The 22,302-nt window shown below is 45.1% G+C and overlaps 1 protein-coding gene across 9 annotated transcripts in view; it reads right to left on the bottom strand.

The window, feature by feature from the left end:
* The window catches only part of TBC1D1 (TBC1 domain family member 1), a 231,246-nt gene that overhangs the window by 50,903 nt on the left and 158,041 nt on the right, over nt 1-22,302 (bottom strand). For 6 of the 9 annotated variants that reach the window (XM_027103179.1, XM_027103180.1, XM_027103175.1 and 3 more), the window contains 2 exons: nt 21,513-21,632; nt 20,388-20,527 (listed from right to left, as the gene is read on the bottom strand). In XM_027103179.1, coding sequence (XP_026958980.1) covers nt 20,388-20,527; nt 21,513-21,632 — 260 coding nt within the window. The remainder of the gene's footprint in view (nt 1-20,387; nt 20,528-21,512; nt 21,633-22,302) is intronic. The other 3 variants (XM_027103177.1, XM_027103178.1, XM_027103176.1) reach the window with 1 other exon arrangement.

Raw genomic sequence — 22,302 nt, forward strand, 5'->3', positions numbered from 1 at the left:
AAACAAAGAAAGAAAAAGTTACCTATAACCCCAGCTCCCAAAAATAAGTGCTCACAGGGGTCTTTGCTTGGATTTTCACTGAAGATGTAAATGTGGATTCTGGACTGTTGTCAGCACTGCACTGTCGCCGCCACCTGGGTCCACAACCATCCTTTGCAACCGTCACAGTGGGGCCAGGGTCTAAAGCCCTGAGGCACGCCCAGTAGGAGCAAGACGGTGGGATCCTGACCCCCAGGCCCATGTGAAGGGGTCAGGCAGGGCGGGCACACTGAGGACTCATCTCCACAGAGGAGCATCTGAAGCCACTCAGCTAGAAATAATCAAAAATGAGAAGGTCACATCACAGTCCCGGAATCCCCAGAGAAGAGCTGGCAAAAACATTCGGTGGGAATTGCTGGGAAAGCGGAAGAAAGTGGGAATGGGAAGCAGAGGTCTCTAAAAGGGGCCTGGGGAGAGAGGAATGTGTGACTAAGGGAAAAGGTCAGAAGGAGAGTGGGAAGAAAGGTCCCAAAGGCAGGACAGGTGGTCCATGAAGGGACACAACAGTCCTGCAGTGAACTCTGACTTAGACGGGATGAACTGCTAAAAGCCCCATTACTAAGTCTGCTAACCTCCCTCCTGCCTCTCATGCATCTGTGACTAAAAAAAAACTAACCCCACCCATCCCATTACACAATGCTTATCTGGATATGATCTAAGGTCAGAATCCATGAAAGGAAGCTCACTGACTTAAAAGTTAGGAAATACTTTTGTGCTTTACTGGGGAGAGGGGATGGGGAAGTCCACACTATGAAATAAGAGGTTTAAAATAGTGAACCCAATTCTTCCCCCAACTCAACACAATGCTCATTGGGTTACATGTGGAAATGCGACCTTTCTACCTGGAAAACCCCAGCCTCACTGCCTGGATAAGGGCCTATATCCTGAAAGAAATCAACTTGGGAAGTAGCATTCTCCTTGGGTATCCACATACCTTGGGCAGTTGGGAAACTTGGGTTTCAGCATTAGTAAAGTTTCGAGCTTCGATGTCTTCAACTAGAAAATGGAAGCAAGGGCTTCCCTGGTGGCGCAGTGGTTAGGAATCTGCCTGCCAATGCAGGGGACACAGGTTCGAGCCCTGGTCCAGGAAGATCCCACATGCCGCGAAACAACTAAGCCCGTGAACCACAACTGCTGAGCCTGTGCTCTAGAGCCCGCAAGCCACAACTACTGAAGCCCATGCGCCTAGAGCCTGTGCTCCGCAACAAGAGAAGCCACCGCAATGAGAAGCCCGCACACCACAACGAAGAGTAGCCCCCGCTCACCACAGCTAGAGAAAGCCCGCGCGCAGCAAGAAAGACCCAATGCAGCCAAAAATAAAAAATAAAATAAATAAATTTATTTTTTAAAAAAATTAAAAAAAAAAAAGAAAATGGAAGCAAACTACATGCTCACTGAGAAGGCTTCTTCTGTCCCTTAAAGTCAGTACACTGATACTCATTCAAAACTTCAACAGATTTCAATCTACTTAATCTACGTGTTTATAAATAATATAACTTAAAGTGGACATGGTCAAGTTCAAACGGTCTTTGAAAGCTGATTTTGTAGTAAGCAAATTTCTTAAATATTACTTCTTAAAAATTATTTCTTAAATATTACCATAATTCATTTTGCCCAAAAAACTCATTAAAGAGGGCAACAATCTGAAATTCTCTAACTGACCATAACTGAACATGACAAATCCCAGCACACTGAGTGCGCTTCAGTTAGTAAGAAATGAGAGGTGTTACCTGGGCACAGGACAAAACGAAGAGGGGAGAAAATGACTGATTGAATAAACAAAGTAATTCGGTAAAGAGTTACGTATCTGCCACTCCAAAGGGCAGATACTTTTTTAAACATCCTGGCACAGCACAGATAAACCAAGCACAGCACACTGCTTCAAAGTGGCACCTTGAACTCCAAGGACGGTTTCAGCACAGGGGGAAATCTACTCTCTGGAGCCTGGCAATCGTGGGCCTAGTTGGCCAGGTCGCACCTCACCGCACTTGCCAACCTCCAGGACCACTTGAAAGCTGCATGTTATCTAACCTTTTGCTGGGACGATTTTAAAGAGTGAAACATCTATGACTAATTTCTTCACAAGGACTCCCGGTCTTTTTGTCTCTCCCATCAAGAGAGTTTGAGAAGAAACCAGACCCCTGCATCTGTCAGCACTCTTGGCCTGCAGTTTTTCCACCTCTGAATTCAGAGCACAGGGCCACTCAGTGAGGCGGGGCCTGTCCCCACAGGCGTGCACCTGGGGTGGAGCAGGGACATCAAACCGCTCTGCCTAAGGACTCACGTTTCCTCTGGCTGTGACTTCAGGCAATGACGTGCACTTTGCCGAAAAGCTGAAGCCAGCATGCAAACCACCAGCACACCGCCCAGGATGCCCAGAGACGTTCTTTTTGGCAACGTGAGTGTCCTCCACACGCCACCGAGCCTCTGACTGTCCAAGCACATCCTTTCGCTTGTCCTAAAAGTCTGGTATGATCAAAGGGAAGGTGGTGGGGCGTGGAATTAAAGAGCGGCCGCCATTTGTGGAGGGGACTGAGAAGGCAGCTGTTTTTATTTCCTTCAGAACTCTGTTTGGAACAGACTGCCTTCCCTCTAGCTCCCATTTCTTGGGTCCTTCCTCAGTGGTTGCCCAACATCCCTAACTCTATGAGGTGGGTGCCACTACTACACCCAAGAGACCACTGAGGATTCTGTGGCAGCCGCCTCTAGTCAAACAGCTCATAAATGGAGGAGCCAGGGCTAGAGCCCAGAACAGTCTGATTTTCAAATCCATACTTTTCACCTCAACAACAAAAACCAAATAACTCAATTTAAAAATGGGCAAAGGGCTTGAATGGACATTTCTCCAAAGGTGATACAAAAATGACCAACAAGCATATGAAAAGATGTTCAACATCGCTAATCATCAGAGAAATGCACATCAAAACCACCATGAGATATCACTTCGCACTCATTAGGAAGTCCACTTCAAAAAAGAAACAGAAAATACAAGTGTTGGTGAGGATGTAGAGAAATTAGCAACTCTTGAGCACTGGCTAGTGGGAATGGAAAATGGTGCACCTGCTATGGGCAACAGTATGGCAGTTCCCCAAAAAATTAAAAAGAGAACTACTCTATGATCCAGCAATTCTATTTCTAGGTACATATCCAAAAGAATTGAAAGCAGGCTCTTGGAAGGATACCTGCACACCCATGTTCAATGCATCATTATTCACAACCGGCAAGAGACATAAACAACCTAAATAGCCATTGACAGATAAACAAAATGTACTCTATACATGCAGTGGAATATTAAAAGGGAAAGAATCCTACCATATACTTTAACACTGATGAGCCTTGGGGACACTACGCTAAGTGAAATAGGCCAGTCACAGAAGGACAAATACTGTATGATTTCACTTCTATGAGGGAACTGAAGTAGTCAAACTCTTAGAAACAGAAAGTAGAATGACAGCTGGCAGGGGTCGGGGGAGGAGGAATGGAGGGATACTGTTTAATGGGTAAAGAATTTCAGTTTTGCAAGATTAAAAAGTCCTGCAGACCCATCACACAACAATGTGAATATGCTTAACACTACTGAACTAAAACACTTTAAAATGGTTATGATAAATTTTATGTTATGTGTTTTTTACCACAATTAAAAACTTACAACCATTTTTCAAAAATCCACACTCTTAAGCAGGATGCTACGGTGACTACCCAGTCAATCATCTCTCTCTGAAGTTATACACAACCCTTTCTCCCTCAAGCGGCCAGGAGCCATTTGCAGGCATATTCACTACAATGGGAGTCAATCCGCTAGCACTGAGTTTCACTTTATTCTGCCTCGTGACACAACAAGAAAACAAAGGACCACAGAGCCCATTTTTAAAACTCTGGCAACTCAGAAAGGGCAGGTGTGCAAGGAAGGAGTCTTGATATAAATGAAGACCTGAGATTCCAGGATATCTTCCCAAAGGTCACTCCAATTCAAAACATGAAATCACATTTCCAAGTCCTGTCTCTCCACCCGGCAGACATGTGAGGGTTTCCCAGGGCATGCACTTTTGCCTCATTTAGGCCCAATCTCACATTCTTTATGCAATACTGCCTCTCATGGAAGGAGACAGTTAAAGCTCACCTCTCTGACAAAGGAAGGAAGGAGGTGAGGTAGTAGGCCCAAGGTCCTAGAGGTGGGAAGCAACACAGCAGCCCACAGCCCAGACCCACCCGCCTCCAGGGCTGTAACCAGGTTGCTCTGAGGTCAGCCAACTCCAGGGTGCTGACCCTGCACATGATTTCTAAATACAATGCAGAGGAAGGCTCCTATGGGTATTATGGTCTTTGAGCCTCAATCTTCTCATCTGTAAAATAAGGTATTGGATTAAGAACCCCTTTTCTTTCTAACATGAAAAGCTCCAAATAATTTAAGCTACCAACAATATCAAGGAGACTTTATTGAGCTCCACAGACTCAGGGTGTCATAATTGGAATATGAAGTATTTAAGTGAACAAAAGAGCCCTTTTACCCACCATCCAAGAGTCTGTAGTCTCAGCTAAAAACCAGTGCAGACACACATGCCAAAGACAATGGGGACAGAACTATACCGTTCCAGAAAGAATGAAGTAGCAAGAGGATGATAATGAAACCATTTCTGACCCACAGCTGGTAGCAAAGTTATAGATCACAACCAAAGGAGCTGTGAGAGGTTGAGGGTGGGACAGCCAGGGACTGTGGCAGTGGACTGGAGTTGATATTAGTATGGGTGACCAAGAAGGCAAAAGCCAAAAGCCTCCACTGAGAAGTTTCTAGTGGGGAGATGATCCGGGTCACTATGCCACCACAAAATAGACACCATGATATGTTTGCTTTTTTCGTATCATTGAGATATTACTTCTTCAGAAAAAACCAAAACATTATATTACCAGGAACCTTAAAATGACTTCAACCACAGAGTTTAAACTTTAGCAAACTATGTTATTTTAGAAATAGAACATACTGATTTGGGCTAACCTATTGATTACAATTTCAGAAAAAGTTTTTAGTTGTATGGAAAGAGCAATCAGAGATGATGGAACACGGTACTTTTTTTTTTTTAAAAAAGATTTATTTATGAGGCTTCCTTGGCGGTGTAGTGGTTAAGAAACCACCTGCCAAAGCAGGGGACACAGGTTTGAGCCCTGGTCCAGGAAGATTCCACATGCCGCGGAGCAACTAAGCCCGTGCGCCACAACTACTGAGCCTGCACTCTAGAGGCCGCGAGCCACAACTACTGAGCCCATGTGCCACAACTACTGAAACCCACGTGCCGCAACTACTGAAGCCCATGTGCCTAGAGCCTGTGCCCCGCAACAAGAGAAGCCACCACAATGAGAAGCCCATGCACCGCAAAGAATAGCTTATACCCCCACTTGCCGCATCTAGAGAAAGCTGCACACAGCAACGGAGACCCGACGCAGCCAAAAATAAAAAATTTATTTTAAAAAAAAAGATTTTTATTTATTTATTTATTTATTTAATTTCACTTTTGGCTGCGTCGGGTCTTCGTTGCGGCACGTGGGATCTTCATTGAAGCATGCGGGGTCTTTTGCTGTGGTGCACGGGCTCTTTGTTGTGGTGCGCGGGCTTCTCTCTAGTTGCAGCATGCAGGTTCCAGAGCACATGGGCTCTGTAGTTTGCAGCACGTGGGCTCTAGTTGAGGCGCGTGAGCTCAGTAGTTGAGGCACATGAGCTCAGTAGTTGCGGTGCGCAGGCTTAGTTGCCCCACGGCATGTGGGATCTTAGTTCCCTGACCAGGGATCGAACCTGCATCCCCTGCATTGGAAGGCAGATTCTTTACCACTGGACCACCAGGGAAGTCCCCAACGTGGTATCTTTTAAGCTACCAGAAATAGAGAAAAGGGTTCCATGGGCTTTTCTATTTCCTAATTTAACTTTTTAAACAATTTTTTTATTATATCAATTCCCAAACTATTCTCTGAAACTATCAACATCCTGAAATCTTATTTCTGCTGGAACCAGAGAAATTTGGACTCTCAATAAGCATTAGGCAACAAAGTGCTTTGGGACCTCTGAGGCTCCTTCCCGGGGTGGGTAAGCAGGTGGTAAGTGGCCCTTGGGAGCAAAGGTTTTTGAGACAGGCAATAGCAGTGGCGGGGAGGCCAAGCAGAAGAACGCTTCAAACGAAGACCGTGTATCTCTAACCTTTAGGCTTGATTTCTGCAAACTAAGGCTGTCATTTTCGCAGCTCAAGTTACTGGTCATGCCAAGTTTAATAATTCAACAGAAGAAGTGGGAATCACCAAGTGATCACCTGTAGTTTAAGCCCACAAAAGAGAAGTGATTTTACAACTGGGTTCATTTCCAAGAAATCTGAATACCTGGTAGCATCATGATTTGTGACAGAAATGTGCTTCCATTTTAACTTCCATAAGCCTAAACATGTACTGAATGTTTCTTAATGAAAAATAGTTTTTCCTATTATCAAAATGTAACTACACTGTAAAACTGAAAAAGAGAAACAGGAAAATACCACCTCTGACTACAACTTATCAAAACTTCTGTAGAATATCAATATGTTTTCTCTGTATTTTTCCAGGTATATGTTATTTTTTACACAGTACAGTCTGAGTAGTTAACGATAGAATACCCATGTCTGGTTAACATTCCAAAATCATATACCCCCGCCTCCAACAGAAACCAAGCACCATCTATACACCAAGCCCTGTGCCAGGTCGCAGAACCGTAACAAGACAGCGTCCCTGACTCACGGAGCTGGAAATGGGTTTCGGAAATGGGCTCCCAGCGCGTGCAGCGGTCGGGCAAGAGCGAAGCAGACACAGGCGTGTGAGAGGGCCCCGAGGCCAGCTCACACCCACACACGGCTGTGCCCCAGGTCCACGGGAAGCCCAGAGTGGCCGGCCTTTCCTCCTCCAGGGATCTTGACCACCTCTGGCTGCTGAGCTGCGTGACATCTACTTGCTCTAAGAATTCCAAATCCTTGTTACTGGGTAACTATATCAATCGAGCTTCATTCCCAGCAGAGGAATCTTTAACACGTCACTCAGCTTCTATCCAAGTACTCCTGCTAATAAGAAGTTTACATACATACTTGCCCACACACATTTTCACCTACTTTTGGATAACCACCAACTGTTAAAAAGCTTGTGAGCCCCGGTTACTTTCACTCTCCTGGTTCTGCCTTTGGTTCGTCAGCAATATACGTAAAGAGAACACACTGACTTGTGGTGGCCGGAGGCTATGCCCTTTCTTCCCAGCACTGGCCCTGCTCCTCTCCTCCTCACAGCCCAGATAATACCTTGGGTGGGTCCCCACTGCCATGCTGGTACCGTGCTTCTCCCATCCCTCCCTGGATGAGCTACCATGACTTGGGCCAATCAGCTCCCCCAAACCTGGCAGTCAGGTACAGGTAATTGGATGCCTCTGGAGCTAAAAGATCATACGGATCCGGGGGGGCTGGCAGACCGCGTACAATGATGAGCAAGCTGGGAAGGCTGGTGTGCAGGAGGAAGAGGAGACCGGGAAAAAAAAAGAAAAACTACAGGATACAAAAGCGAGGGAGCCAGAGAGACTTCCTGGGTTTCTGACAACGTCCCAGTTCCTGACTCTTGCTCTTATCTTGAATTTTATGAGCCTCCTTCTGATTAAGCTTGCTTGAGTCATATTCTGATTCCTGCAGCTAATCACTGACTGACTGGGGCAGGCTTACGCTCATCTGTCTCCTGAGCATCCTCTGAGCACTGCCTAGATGCGGAGGGCATCTGAGGACAGCCAAGGGCAAGAAACAACTTCCTCTCTCAAGAAGCTGGAAACTGGCTGAATAAGCAAGAACAGAACTTAATTAGGGAAAACAAACAGGCTGGTGACACTCGATCAGGTCTGGTTTAATGGAAAGAGAACCACAATTCTAGTTCATTCTACCACTGACTACCTGTTTGACCTTAAGCGGGTCCCTTTCTCTCTCTGAGCTTCAGTTTCTTCATCTGTAAAATAAGGAATGTGGAACAGATAACTTTCAAAGTTCCCAGTTACTTTTAGGATTCCTTGAAAGCAGTGGACTCCCCTTGTACATATCCAGTAGCGATCATTTTAGAAGCCGGGTGGGTCACAGAATACCTTGCCTCTGCCCAAAGTCCACCACTTCGGTTAGGAGGGAACACAGCACAAGCGCCACCTGCAGTGTGCTGCGCTTGTGATCCTGAGTCGAGTCAGGACGAAGGGGGACCTCAGAGAGCTCACCACCCAGAGCAGCGTGTCCAGGAGAACACGAATGAGGGGAATAGCCCAGAGCTGTGCTCTCCAACACGCAGCCAACCAGCCACACATGGCTCTCGAGCACCCGAAATGAGTCCAGCGCGTGGAACTGAATTTTCACATTTGAGCTTAAATAGCTCTAGTAGCTAGTGGCTACCATGTTAGAAGGTACAGATCTGAAGGTCAGGACAAAGAACCGCAAGACAAAGCAGCAGCGGTCCAACAGGGACAAACGAAAACCCTAAGGAACATCGGGAATGGAGAGGCTGACCACGCCCGAGAGAAAGGAGGAAGAAATGACAGGGAAGTGGGCTGAAAGATAAGGCGTCCGCCAGTGCTAGAGTGTAGGGGGAGGAGCTTTCTGGGCACAGGGGCGGAGAGACACTCTGCCTGGGCAAGGCTGCAGCCCCTGGGCCCCGCCCCACGTCCACGCTCCCGTTCATCCCCACGGCTGGGCGCCCCTCGTACAAGGTGGCCGTGTGCTCAGCCAGGAAACAGTGTCGCCCAGCCTCCCTACAGCCATGAGTGACCAGGTGACAGAGCTCCGGATGATGAGACACAAGTAATGCTCGTCTAGGGGCTTCTTGCAACAGCTCGCTCTCTTGGTGTAGAGGGGTCACCCACCCACCCCCACCCCCCACTCCTTGTTGCTTCCTCCATCATTCTGCTCAGAGCTGCAGGGGAAGCTGAAGGTGAAGCAGCCATGTTGTGACCAGGAAGCATCCGAGAGGATGAAACAGAAAAGGAAAAAGGACCCCAGCTCACTGGGGACATCGCAGGGCCAGTGAATGACCTTGCTTATCATCATCCAGACTTCTTGTTATGTGAGAAAAACGAATCCCTCTCCGATTACACCAGTGTGGCAGGATTTCCAGTACATTCAGTCAGACACAATCTCTAAATGATGTCAAAAATCTGGTACCTGGAAGTGAGGGGATGAAAAAGGTGGAAGGGGCCGCACAGAGGAAATTAGGCAAATGAATGGAAACCCGGTGACTTTGCCATGTGCTGGTAGAACATCTGATCTAACGGTATGTAGCCTGCTGTACGCTGGGACATATACCAGGTGTGACTGAGACAGGAGTGTTAAGGACAATGGAAGAAAACTTCCAGGATGTGGTGCACAGATTTCTCTCAGGCAGAATGATGAACTCAAACCACACTAGCCATTTAGCAGGGATAGAAGAAATACCCCTTTGTTAAGGCAGGTCTCCCCGCCTATGGCCTCTAATTTAAGCCCCGCAATCTAATGAGCCTTGCAGGGCAGAAAAAGCCCTGCCCCCAACACAAGCCTTGGCAGGAGACAAGGCTGGTGCTAACAGGAAAAAAGAAAAACCTCGCCTTGGCAACTGGGGAAGATGCTGCCGCAAAAGACAATTCCAAAAACCAAACCGCAGAGGTAAGGCTGTAACCTCTCATTGCCAGAGCTGTCCTTAATCAAAGGTTCTCAAGCGGGGCTGCCCTGGTGGTGCAATGATTGAGAATCCGCCTGCCAGTGCACGGGACACGGGTTTGATCCCTGGTCCGGGAAGATTCCGCATGCTGCGGAGCAACAAAGCCCGTGCGCCACAACTACTGAGCCTGTGCTCTAGAGCCCGCGAGCCACAACTACTGAGCCTGCATGCCACAACTACTGAGCCCACGTGCCACAATTACTGAAGCCCACGTGCCTAGAGCCCGTGCTCCGCACAAGAGAAGCCACTGCAGTGAGAAGCCCATGCACCGCAACGAAGAGTAGCCCCGCTCACCACAACCAGAGAAAGCCCTCTCACAGCAACAAAGACCCAACACAGCCAAAAATAAATAAATAAAATAAATTAATTTATTTTAAAAAAAAGTTCTCATGCTAACACACCAGGAGAGGGAGAGGAAATGAAGCACAATACTCAAACTTACTGTGGAAAACCCATTATTCTCTCTGGTATAAAACGCATACTTGGGACGACAAGTTATTTTCAGAATTCTATAAGACCATAATCACATTATTCCTACTTTGGTAAATGATGTTTAAAATCTTGTTAGTACTCATTCTGCAAATATTTTCATTTATATGAAAGTGATAAAACACATTTACTCGGAAAAACATCCATTCAGAAAGCAGTTTAATGTGTCCCTTTGCTTTATCTACGGATTTTACAAAACCACGAGGGCGCTGAGTGTGCCAGCAGCTGTAATTCTGGGGCCGCTTGCTCACATCCGATGCAACGCCCGGTCTTGCCCCTCCAGGAGGCACAGTACATTTTTCATTTAAATGAATGAATTTAACAGAAACCATTCAACTAGGAAGATTCTAATTCTGTTTTTTAAAAAATTAGAATTACCAGTAAATAATGCCCCAAACACGTGCTACATTAGCAGGAGTTAACATTTAATTCTAGAACACTTCCAACGTAAGAATTGTTTTTTCACTCTAACGCAGCTTATCACCACACAAACACTAACTTAAGTGAGTAAACCAGTCAAAACTCCTGATAATTTATTCCTAAAACTGTCAACAGCTCATTACTGTGATTAAGATGCTGGATCTAGAGCAGAACTGACCTGACTGGAAAAGTAACTGTGTGAACTAAGTGCTGTGGGATAACTGTGAATAACTATGGGCACGTTACTCAATATTTCTAGCCTCCTCTCCAAAATAATGGGCACAGTACCAACTGCACGGAGCTGACGTGAGGACTATCAGCCAACTGTGAAAGTGCAAACACTAAATGCTCAATACATGATAAGGATAATGACAATGGCTATTATTAATGTTCAGTTAGCTTTACTGCAAAGAAGACAGAATTTGTTGGCTGTTTCATAATCTGCCATAAAATACATTTCCAATTTTCAATCTTTTTTTTTTTTTTTTTACTAACAACCACTCAGGGCTTTTTTGGCTGGAGTTTAAATCAGAATAGGACGTACCCTTCCTTGCCCATCAGCTTAAGAAATTCCGAGGACCTCAAAGTGTGGTCCCCAAATCTGCAGTGTCAGCATCACCTGGGAACTTGTAAGCACTGCACATTCGCAGGCTCCACCAAGAATTCAGAATCGGAAACTTTAGGGATGAGGAACAGCAATCTGTGTTTCCACAAGTTCTCCAGGGGGTTCTGGGCACACAGTTCTGAGAACAGCTGAAAGAAATGTAGCCCTGGGCCAGTGTCACTAACCTGCGGCCCTGGGACTATCTCCCCTGCCTCCCAGAATGGGAGAGCTGTGGAAGCCCTGACGGAGGTTCCCCAGCCCTCGCCTTCCCAGGAGCTTCTGGGGGAAACACCAAAATCCCCCGCACCCGCCCTCTCAGCCTAGAGGGGAAGAAAGGCAAACGCGGCCAGCAGCAGAGAGGCTCACCCACCCCCACTGGCCTAACCGTCCCCATGGGCAGAGTCACGGGTGGCAACTCAAAGCCCCCCAGAGAACGAGGTTCCACACTCACCCTTAAAACCCTTTCTTAGCACACGACCACACAAAACCGTGTAAATGAAAGTTCGCAGCAGCACTATTCAGAAACGGCCAAGAGGTGGAAACAACCCAAATGTCCATCGACTGGTAAATGACTATATTTGAGGTCTATCCGTACAATGGAGTATTGATTGACCGTAAAAAGGAATGAAGCACTGATATGCGCTACAACACGATGAACCTTGAAAACATTAGGCTAAGCGAAAGCAGCCCCACTCATGGAACCACATATCGCATGATTGCGTTTATATAAAATGTCCAGAATAGGCAAATCTATAGAGACAGAAAGATGATTAGTGGTTGTCCAGGGTTTGGGGGGAGGGGGGTTGGTTTTGGGAAGTGTCAGCTATGGGTTTCTTTCTGGGGGACAAAAATATTTTAAAATTAGATTGTGGTTATGGTTCCATAACCGTGTAAATACAGAAAAACACACTGTATACTTTAAACGGGTGAATTGTATAATACGTGAACTTTAGCTCAATAAAGCTGTTTTTTAAAACAAAACACGAGCCTTCCTGCCAAGGACTCCTCCTTTGAGTTAATCTGCACTCCCCTGGCAGTGCTGTCCAGGCTGTAGGGTACCATCATTCTCAGGGCCATGTAAGTGAAGGGTCCATACTTGCAGGGCCCTAGAAGTTGAGTGCCTCCTTAAATTTTGCACTCAGGGTGCCTGCCTGCCTCACCCTAGTCCCGATTTTGAGACTGCTTCAAGTTCAGACATGTCTACAGACTCTATGCCCCTGAGAATAGGTTCAAACTACCTGCCACGCATTTCCTTGCTTCACGAACTCCAGTGGCTTGCCCCCGTCTCTACAGATTACAGTTCAAGGGTGACAAATCTAGATCTTCGACTTTGGACTCTAATCCCGCAGGCGCACAGGCTCTGGAGTTAGATGAGCCCTAAGGAGGAATTCCCTGCCAGCCAGGGTGCCGTAAGCAGGATTCACACCCAGGCCTTTGGGCTCCAGAAGCTCCAGTGCCCAAGCTCTCGGCCCTCAGCCCCTGCAGCCTTCCTACCAACAGCAGAGGTTAAAATTTCGTCTCTGTATCACCATCAACCCTTGACCCCAGCCTCTGCACAAAGCGTAAGGGCCTGACTGTTTAAATGCCAACGGTTAATTAGGAAAGGCTCCATCAACGCTAACTTACAACTGTTACCAGGCACACAAACAGCAAACTGAGGTAGAATCTTGCCATTCACTGTGGCTTCCCCATCGGTAATCACGCGCCAAGAAGCACAATACAGGAGAAAAAGCTAGTAGCTTCCAACTACTGAAATCCATGAACAATCAATCCCTGGCCTGCAATACTTTATCTCGAACCTGGTCTTTCTTGGCCACAGAAAAGCAAAGTTATATGGAAAGTAAGTTAAGAACAATCTGAAAAAGTCATGTATCTGGCAATCAGAGACCATTTTTTTCTTCCTTATTTTGCCCACTCCCTAAAACCTTGTAGAAAAAGAAAGAAAAACATCCTGATTTCAGAAGGTAGCTCTCCCCATTCAATTAAGTTGCAAATGAGCGAGGAAGGTACATACTATAACCAAAAGAAGGCCAAAAGCAAAAACAATGGAAAAAAAAGAAAGCACACTTTTCTGGGATTGGAAAAAGAAAGAAGGGTGATCAAGACACAGGGAGCAAAAAAAAAAAAAAAAAAGACACAGGGAGCAACATTGCCACCAAGTGGTGACAGTGCCTCAAGTCACCCTCTGACATCTAACTAAACCAGCGGTTTCACTCAGGGTCCCAATCAGAATGCTTTGGGTGGGTTTAAAAAGAAAGAAGAGTTCAAGCGCAGGCCCATCCCCACCCTCCTGACACAGTGACAGCAGAGGGGCAGGTGCAGCCCGCCCATATTATAAGTCTCCCCACGTGACTGATACACAGTGAACGCTGAGAACCGGGGATCAAAACAAAGGGTAATACAGATGTCACTGTGATGCTTACAGGCTCCAGTGAAGTCCTACTTGCAGCTATTCTGCTTAGATCATCCGTTACAATTTCCCAATGGTATATAAATTTTTGAAAATTTGGCCATGAACAATACAAATAAATCATAGCCACACAGCAGTTTCTACGTTTTTCACAATGATATAAAATAGTCATTATAAAGATTCAGGTTATATTTCCTTGGTTTTGCCATTACTATTTACATCTAATATCTAATCCAATCGACTTAACTGTATCATAAATTAGGCATATTGACACAGCTATACTCAACACAAAAACCCTTTGAACTTTAGTTTCAGTGGACTATTTACTTATACAATGGGTTTCAAATCAATAAATCTTATCTATATTAGATGGGTTTTCCTTTTTTAAACAAGACACGTAAAGCCTGAATGCTTCTATTGTTGGCGAAATCGGTAAATGCACAATGTGATCTGAAATGCTTAAATGAAAGGCATTAGACCAAGACTAAAATTGTTCCTTGGCACAGAGGTAAGTAAAAGAATTTTCCCCCATTCCACAGTTGGGAGTTACCTAAAAAATTATTTCTTAACAACAAAGAATTATTTTTTGTATGAAACACTACGAAGAAAAACCGTGGAGTATTTCTACTACCAAACATCTAAGTCAGAAGTTGATTTTCAGCACTTTTTGCAGGCAAGACAATTAGGGTCTGAGCCCACAGCTAAGAAAACAAACACCTGCGCACTCTCTGTGCCCCTCTGCCACCCAGGAGACAAAGCTTCCCTAAAAAATAAAACAGCAGGAACGAGGCAGAGGCCAGATGTTTGGTTTCACTTGGCACATTGTCAGATTCTTCTTTATCCCTATTGCCATGTGTTTTGTATCACTGCATTTTCCCCACCAGAGCAACTCTTTGCTTCTCCAGGCAGCACAAATCCTCTCAAAAAATGTCACTGACGACCCAGATTTATTTGAGGTCTGACACACACGGGTGACGCCTTAGGTTATCTACAACAGCAGAGAGACACAGAGGAGTCCTAAACCTAGGACTAGATGGTCTGGGCTGAACGGACCATGGTCACTCATTCTAAGCTCTTGCCACTCACAGTGGACCAGTATCATCAGCATCACTGGGGAGCCTGTCAGAAACGGAGACCATCTGGACCCACCCAGACCCACAGCACCAGAATCTGCCTCTACCAAGATCGCCAGAGGACTCTGAGCACACAGCAGTTTGTGAAGTGCTGCTCTAGATCAGGATCCGGAGAAAGCCATTTAATCTACAGGTGTGTTCACTCTCCATCTGAGGGATGAGCGTACCTCTACTGCCTTTACCTTCAGAGCAGGCCTGTGGTGGGGATCAACAGTGGGAAGGCTTGAAAGTGACAAAGGGCGGTTATCAGGAACAATAACGTCTGCCCGCAGCCCGCTCTACAAATGCAGTCTCAAACACACCCGACCTTCAGGGCTCTGCCCTGTGACAGATTTAACTGGGCCCCCATAACACCACCCTCTGTCGAGTTTATAGTTTACCAAGTACGTACCTTTCACACAGTCAGTCTCTCACAAACCTTTCACCCAAAGAACCGGTAACACAAAGGAGAGAGAATGCCTTTCCCTGGGGTTTCTGGGGCACCAGTTATAAGTGGCCACAAACTTAAAGCATCACTGAAGACGCTGCTTTAAATTTAAACCACCATGCAAGTCTTAGTATTCTACTTTACAATCTACTTATGTTTGTTTTATCACAAAAATAAACTTGCCTTGCCAAGTCTCCAAGCACAAACTGGTGGTTGCCCTATTGATCACAGAGTTCCCCAGTGATGCGGCGATGCTGTACACCTGACCTACCAGCTGAGAAGCAGACACCCGCCTTTCTCCAAGGGTCACAATGGAAACCACCCTGCTAGACTCTGGTAAACTAACTTCAAGTGGGAATCCCTAGAAGAGGCCAACTGGTCTCTGTTGAGTTAAAAACAAACAAACAAACAAACCAGCCTGGGATTTGGGAATGTTTGCGCTTGTTCTACTAAACATTTGTAAGTAAATTTCTAATGGAAATTAACTGCCTACCAGTTAGGTCTCCAAAACATGAAATTCAGATTCTTACAGCTCAATTATTTCACAGGAATTGTGCACAGAGAAAGCCACAAACCCCTGAGGAAGGGACAAGCTGACTTTGAGACAGTATCTGTGCAGTCTAATCTCTCCATTTCTGTCCACACTGCCTGGCTTTGGACTTTCCTCTCTTTCACACTATACTTAACTGGAGTCACACTCCCTACTCACTAACACGTTTCTCTCTAGAATTTAGCCCATCTATGAAAACCAGAACCCCAAAATTACAGAAAATTCTATTTCTCCTTCCCTTGTACCCTTACAGCTCTGCAAACACCATGGTTTTTAAATTTCTAGTTTCCTTTATTAGTTTTTTCCAAAGAGGATGAAATGGATGGGACAGTACAAATATCCCTGTCTCACTTTTTTCCCTTGAAGAAAGGTTAGACCTGTTTCACTGACGTTTGCAGTGCCAGAATACAAATGCAAAAGAGCCACAAGAGCCACTCTGAGTACCTGGAACAGTTTAAAGTTCCTGAAACTTTTAAAGGAACTGCTAAAGTGTTCCTTACAAGGAGACTTACAAGTCCCTCATGCCACCGGTTGCAGACATCTGGGCCCATGGGTCCCACCCCTGAGGCAGAGCCGCAAAGAGGCCTAGAGGCGCCTCTAGCAGCACGCTCTCTGCCTGGGACAGCCTGGCTGACGCAGGGACCTCTGGGACCCTCAGCTGCCTGAGGATCTGGAGGTCTCACAGCTGGAGGGGAACATGCAGAAAGCATGTTGGTCCAAGTGGTCCCAGACCACTGTGGAAGGTGCTGCTCTCTGCGCCCTAAGGATGGGAAGCAAACAGCGGCAGAGAATGAAGATGTCTGATTTGGGAGGAGAAAATTTAGACAGATGTTAAGAAATCAACCTCCCTCCCTGGCACACTCCAGTCCCAGTGCTAACATGCAGGGAGGGGTACGATTAACTGAAGGCAAGTCCACATGTTAAAATGCTCTGAAACGTGTTGCTGCCTGGCTGGCAAGGGGACACAGGAATAGACTGAGAACAAACGCCCGACAAGGGAGGCTCCAGAGGAGGGAGCAGGCCCGCAGGGCCTATGTGCAGTTCACCAGGAACTGCAGGGCACAGACCCACGACCTCTGGTCCTGCCGCCCAGCTCTGTGGTTTGGGGAAAGTGAATTCAGCCACTCCAAGCCTCTGCTCCCTCATCTGTGAAACTGGTGTAATAAAAATGTCGACCTTCTTAAGGTTGACTGGGGATTAAAGGAAATAACTCATGTAAAGCTCTTGGCAAAAAAAGGGGCATAAGTTATTATTATTATACCAATTCAGAGTTGTAAATGCTTTTATTTTCTCTTACCTCTCTTTCATACGCAGAGTACCTACCACATAATTTAAAAATTCAGGCAGCATTTCTGAAGTAAGAGCAGAAAGGACATAAGCAGGAAGAAGAGGAAGGAGGAGGGAGTTGAGAAATCACTAAGGACCAAATATTAAGCTTGTAAGAATCTGAGCAATTTACTTGCCTTCCCTTAAAAGTCATATAGCCTGTGGACTGGGGAACCTGGTGATAGAGATAATGAATAAGTAAATAACTAGAGTATGTTTCAAAGAGATAAATGCTATGGGAAAAATCAGGATAAGATTAGGAATGTCTGATGGGGTGGGGTGCCACTTGAAATACAGCGGCCAGTGCAGCTTCAGTGAAAAGGTGATTTTCAACAATAATCTGAAGCAGGTGAGGGACTTAGTCATGGTTCTATCAGTGGAAGAACATTCCAGGCATGGCCATGGCTCACACTGGCCGCCAGAGAATCAAAACCCCAGCCAATCAGCACAGCAGCTCCTCCGGGGCTCCAGCGGCAGGACGGCGCGGGCCAGCGGCTCCACGGCAACCCCCTGCAGTGGGGCCGAGGCCAGAGAAGCTTCCGGCGGGAGCACCAGGATTTCCACACGGGGAAGGTGACTTGATACCAGAAACGTGTGCACCACTGATAAGTCTTTCTAATCTTGTGAATTCTTCAATTCTTAAAAAAAAAGCCAATAAAAACATCACGCTCCCCTATCTCAATCAGTGTGGCAAGAGGCATAATTAACCCTATATCATAGGTGAGAAATTAGAGAGCTGGTTCCAGATCACGGCTCCTGAGGGGAAAAGCTGGGATTTGGATGCAGGCACTCCGCTCCTGCTTTCAGAGGAGGTTTCCCTGAATGAGCTCTAAATTCTTTCCCTAAGTTCATCTTCATGACCACCTCAGACCACGATGAAGAGGTCAGCTCTCTGCTTTCCTACAAACAAGCAGGTGATCCTGGGGGGCCTGTCAGGCAGACATTGGGGCACTACTTTTAGTACCATTTCCGGCAGGGGAGATGGACCCACCAAGTCCTGGGTTCCCAGTTCCCTGGAGACCATGCCGCCCGGCCCGCAGGGTACTGGACGGATCTGCTCAGTGCTCTGACCTCTGGGGCAATAACGACTTATCCCATCTCATTCCCTGCAAACTTCTGCCCAGCTGGGTCCGAGGGCCCAGGATTCACCAAAGAACCCTGTCCACGGCAAACATTATCAATAACAATGCAACATGGAGTTAAATATCCATTTCTTACAATACTCCCAGACTAAACCAATTAAAAAGAGAAGTTTTCTGCTTAACTTTTAAAAAGAGAATTCAGACACAAACTATGGCGTTCTTCCCCATTCCCTTTCTACCTGCTGGGGTGACACAAGATCACACTGTCTCACGCTGCCCACAGTGCCATCTCCTTGCCTATTTTATCCTGGGGTTCTCCAGAGAATCGAGCATTTGCCAGCACCGACTAATCTTCTGACTCAGGTGCCCCAGACGCCGACCAGGAGATACCAGTGAGGGTCCCGTCTAGAAACTCACTGTACTTCCAGGAAGTATGGGAAAAGAGTGGCACCAGGGTGGGGCCTGTAGACACCAGCCACCTCCTCAGAGGCCAGAGCTCCAACCGGGAGCTGTGCATTCTACGAGCCTGCTCTTTTCTACAGCCACTACTGCAGCAACCCCTTTGGCTTAGAATTTTACAAGTTTAAAAAGGAGGGAACTAGGTTACACCATCTGGCTGTTGGACATTAGTAGGCAATCTACAACATGAAAATGAAATCTTTAAAACAAAAGTGTCTAAAATGATACAAACTGAAATAACTCAATTTACTAAAAAAATTTTTTAATCACCCTGAATGAATAAAGCCAGCACTCCTTTACATTGCTCCTGCTAGGGAACACTGGTATAGGAAGCTAAACACACCACTGCTGCAAACGCAATAACAGTAACAAAAATGTTACCACTTGACACGTGATACGTCTTTAGGTTTCCAGAGCACTTTCACATTTACCATTTAATGTGATTCCATGAGATGTGAAGAGCCAACACTACTGTAACCATTTTATAACCAAAGGCACTAAGTACAAATGAAGTTCTATGATTTGTATCACAAAGCGAGCTGAGCCCAAACCAGACTCTTGTTTAATTTGGCAGAGGACTCATTATCCAAATCAAATATTAAGAACTCTGGGGGAGAGAGGCGGGGAGGGAGAGAGAAGAAACAACAATGGGGGGAGGGGAGCAGGAAGGGAGGGTTCCTCCAACAGCACCTCCTCCCCCAAGACAGCTGCAGGGAACCTAGTCTGAACACTCTTGGGTTAGCCTTGGCTGCTTCCTAAGAGACATGAAGAAGGGTGTCGAGGGACAAAAGTGAGTCTCCACTACATGCAGTCTTGCAATCTGAGGAATTCAAGTCATCTTTGGAGGTCTGTTTTGCTGTGCTTTTATAAGGGAAAAATGTTTTCTGATTAAGGAACACTAAGGAAAATAAATATCTACTGTTGAAAGTTTATATCACTGGGCAGAGAAAAATCTTAATTTTACTCCGAGGAACTGCATTTAAACTCTCTTTTACATTATAACTCAACATACAAAGGCCTAAAGATCAACTTTAGCACGTCCTATACAGGCATACCTTGTTTTATTGTGCTTATTAGCTCTACTGTACTTCACAGACACTGCATTTTTTAGAAACTGAATGTCTGTGGCAACCCTGAATTGTCAGATGATAGTTAGCATTTTTTAGCAATCAAGGTATTTTTAGGTAAGGTATGTATGTCTCTTTTAGACATAATGCTATTGCGCACTTAAAAGACTACATTATAGTGTCTACGCTATAGGGTAAACATAACTTTTATGTGTGCACTGGGAAATGACAACATTTGTGTGATTCGCCTTATTGCAATACTCTTCTTATTGTGCTGGTCTGGAACCCTAACCCGTAATATCTCTGAGGTCTGCCTGTATTTCTTTAGGGGACACAAGAAGGATGAGAGAGAGTCCTCCTGTGACACCAGATTGAGTGACAGCAAATGACAAGGCACAGATCATCACAGGTGTGACCAGTGGGATAGAGGTACCTCTAAAACCACACCATGCTGAGGTAGGGTGGAAACCTACACTTCAGTTGCAGACAGGGAAAACAGATCCGCTGGAAACAGTGATAGGCATTGCCATTTGAGCTTCTCAACCAGGGAACTTTAAAATCAGGGGATGATTCTGACTTGAGATCTCACTTCACCTCTTCTTCCACCAAATGTGCTTTTGCTACAGATGAAACTCGAGCCAGGATCTAGCTTTACGTTGAGGGTGGGCCTTACCTTCGTGTCTGCCGGGAGAATCGCAGGCTTTCTGTGGGGTGGCCACTCGAAGGAAGATCTGCTGCCTCCACGAGTGTCTCCGTGTCTTTACGGGGGTCCCGCTGGCGTCACCAAGATGGCTGGCTTTGGACTCAAAGTCCCTAAAATTAGAAGACAATTGATTTATGACTGGTGAGGAGATGTAAGCAGGTATTTTAGCTTGACTTTTTTTTGTTTTTTAAACAGAGCACTAAATTATAAATTATCTTTGTACCAGCAAACATAACTAGATAATCACAGGCATCAAATCAAACTCACAGTGGGGCAACACTCCCACAGGACTGCTTTCTGACAGGGTGCTTTTTATGGAAAGAGTCAGGGTACATGTCCTTAATTTATTTTTATGGTAAAAGATATTAAGAACTACACTCCATGGATCTTGGCTTCCAATTGGGCCTCTCTTGGTGCCACTTCAGAAAAGAGAGATGGCCTAAAGGGGGCGCTGTCACCCAGGCCACAATCTCCCCTAGTCTGTGTGAGGGGAGATTTTCTTAGCATAGGCCTGCGTCTCCAAGGATCATCACACACACACAAAAAAAATGAAAAACGTTAAATTACACAGAACCAGCAAGGGCAATAATTATGCAGTCACTTGCTAATAATGACTTTTACCATCTGTATGTTTTAAACTGCAAAATATAGTTTTCAATATACATAAACACAATCACTAATTTCCTTTCTATTCACGGGACAACTTGGGGAACCCCTTGTAACTTACACCTGAATATATACCAACAACTGAACAATCATCTGAACTTGGAGATCAAACATCCTGACTGATTTACTGGCAGCCATATATGCTCATTATCCAGAAACACTTCTATCATTTAGAGACAACGGTTAAGACTTTCTTTAATTTGCTGAAAATAACCATGTATTAATAAACCAATCCTAGTCAAAACTGGATAACAGGTTGACTCCACATTTTTTTAAATCACATCATCAGTAAGAAAAATTATAAGAAAGAAGACACAATAGATCTAGCGAAAATGATTTTTTAAATGGTAAAAGTACAGATGAAAAATCCCTATATGTCTAACAATCAACATTTCTACCCAGACTTGATATATCTAAATTAAACTCTACCTTTTTGTGTTCATAAAGTCAGAGGTGTTATTTTCATCTACAGGAGCCAGAAATTTTAGAAAATTTGGCACAGAGGAAGAAGAATGAAGTTTTTTCCGCAGGGCATTACGGTAGGAGATGCTGAGAGTGTGGTTGAAAAAAAGAGTTTAGGATAAAGAAACACAAACACACAAAGTATAAAACATAACCTTCAAAACAGAAGAAACATTTTATAGTTCTAAGGCTAAGAAAATTAAAGCGGGTAAGAAATCAAAAATAGTTTACAAATGAGATTTAACTTTCATTTCAGTCAATAAAATTCTATTATTTTAAATGAATGGAATCAATGAACTAATTCACAAATATCAGTCTAGTTACATAAGATGAATAAATTCTAAAGATGTGCTGTGCACCATTGTGCCTACAGTTACAACACTCTGCCCATAGTTAGTAATACCATGAACACGCAAAAAATGTGTTAAGAGGGTAGATCTCATGTAAAGCGTTCTGACCAAAATAAAAACAAAACCACAACAATAAAAAATTCAGTCCATCATCCAAAATGACTCCTTCCTTCCAAAGTAGAAAAATAATTTTCCTAAATTAATGAGGAAGTTTCTGATATGGCACAAATCGCAATGTATATGATCAAGCACATTGCTGTTAACGTGTGTGTGTGTGTGTGTGTGTGTGTGTGTGTACACTAGGGCAGGGGAATGTGAAAATAAGTATATAAAAAATAATTTGCCATCAAGACTGTTTTCATAATAATTTTGAGGGAATTAATCAACAGTAAAATTAAGTAGATTCA

Source organism: Aethalodelphis obliquidens, unplaced genomic scaffold, assembly GCF_003676395.1.
Source record: "Aethalodelphis obliquidens isolate GAN/ISIS:26980383/991018 unplaced genomic scaffold, ASM367639v1 scaffold6, whole genome shotgun sequence".
Lineage (NCBI taxonomy): Eukaryota > Metazoa > Chordata > Mammalia > Artiodactyla > Delphinidae > Aethalodelphis > Aethalodelphis obliquidens.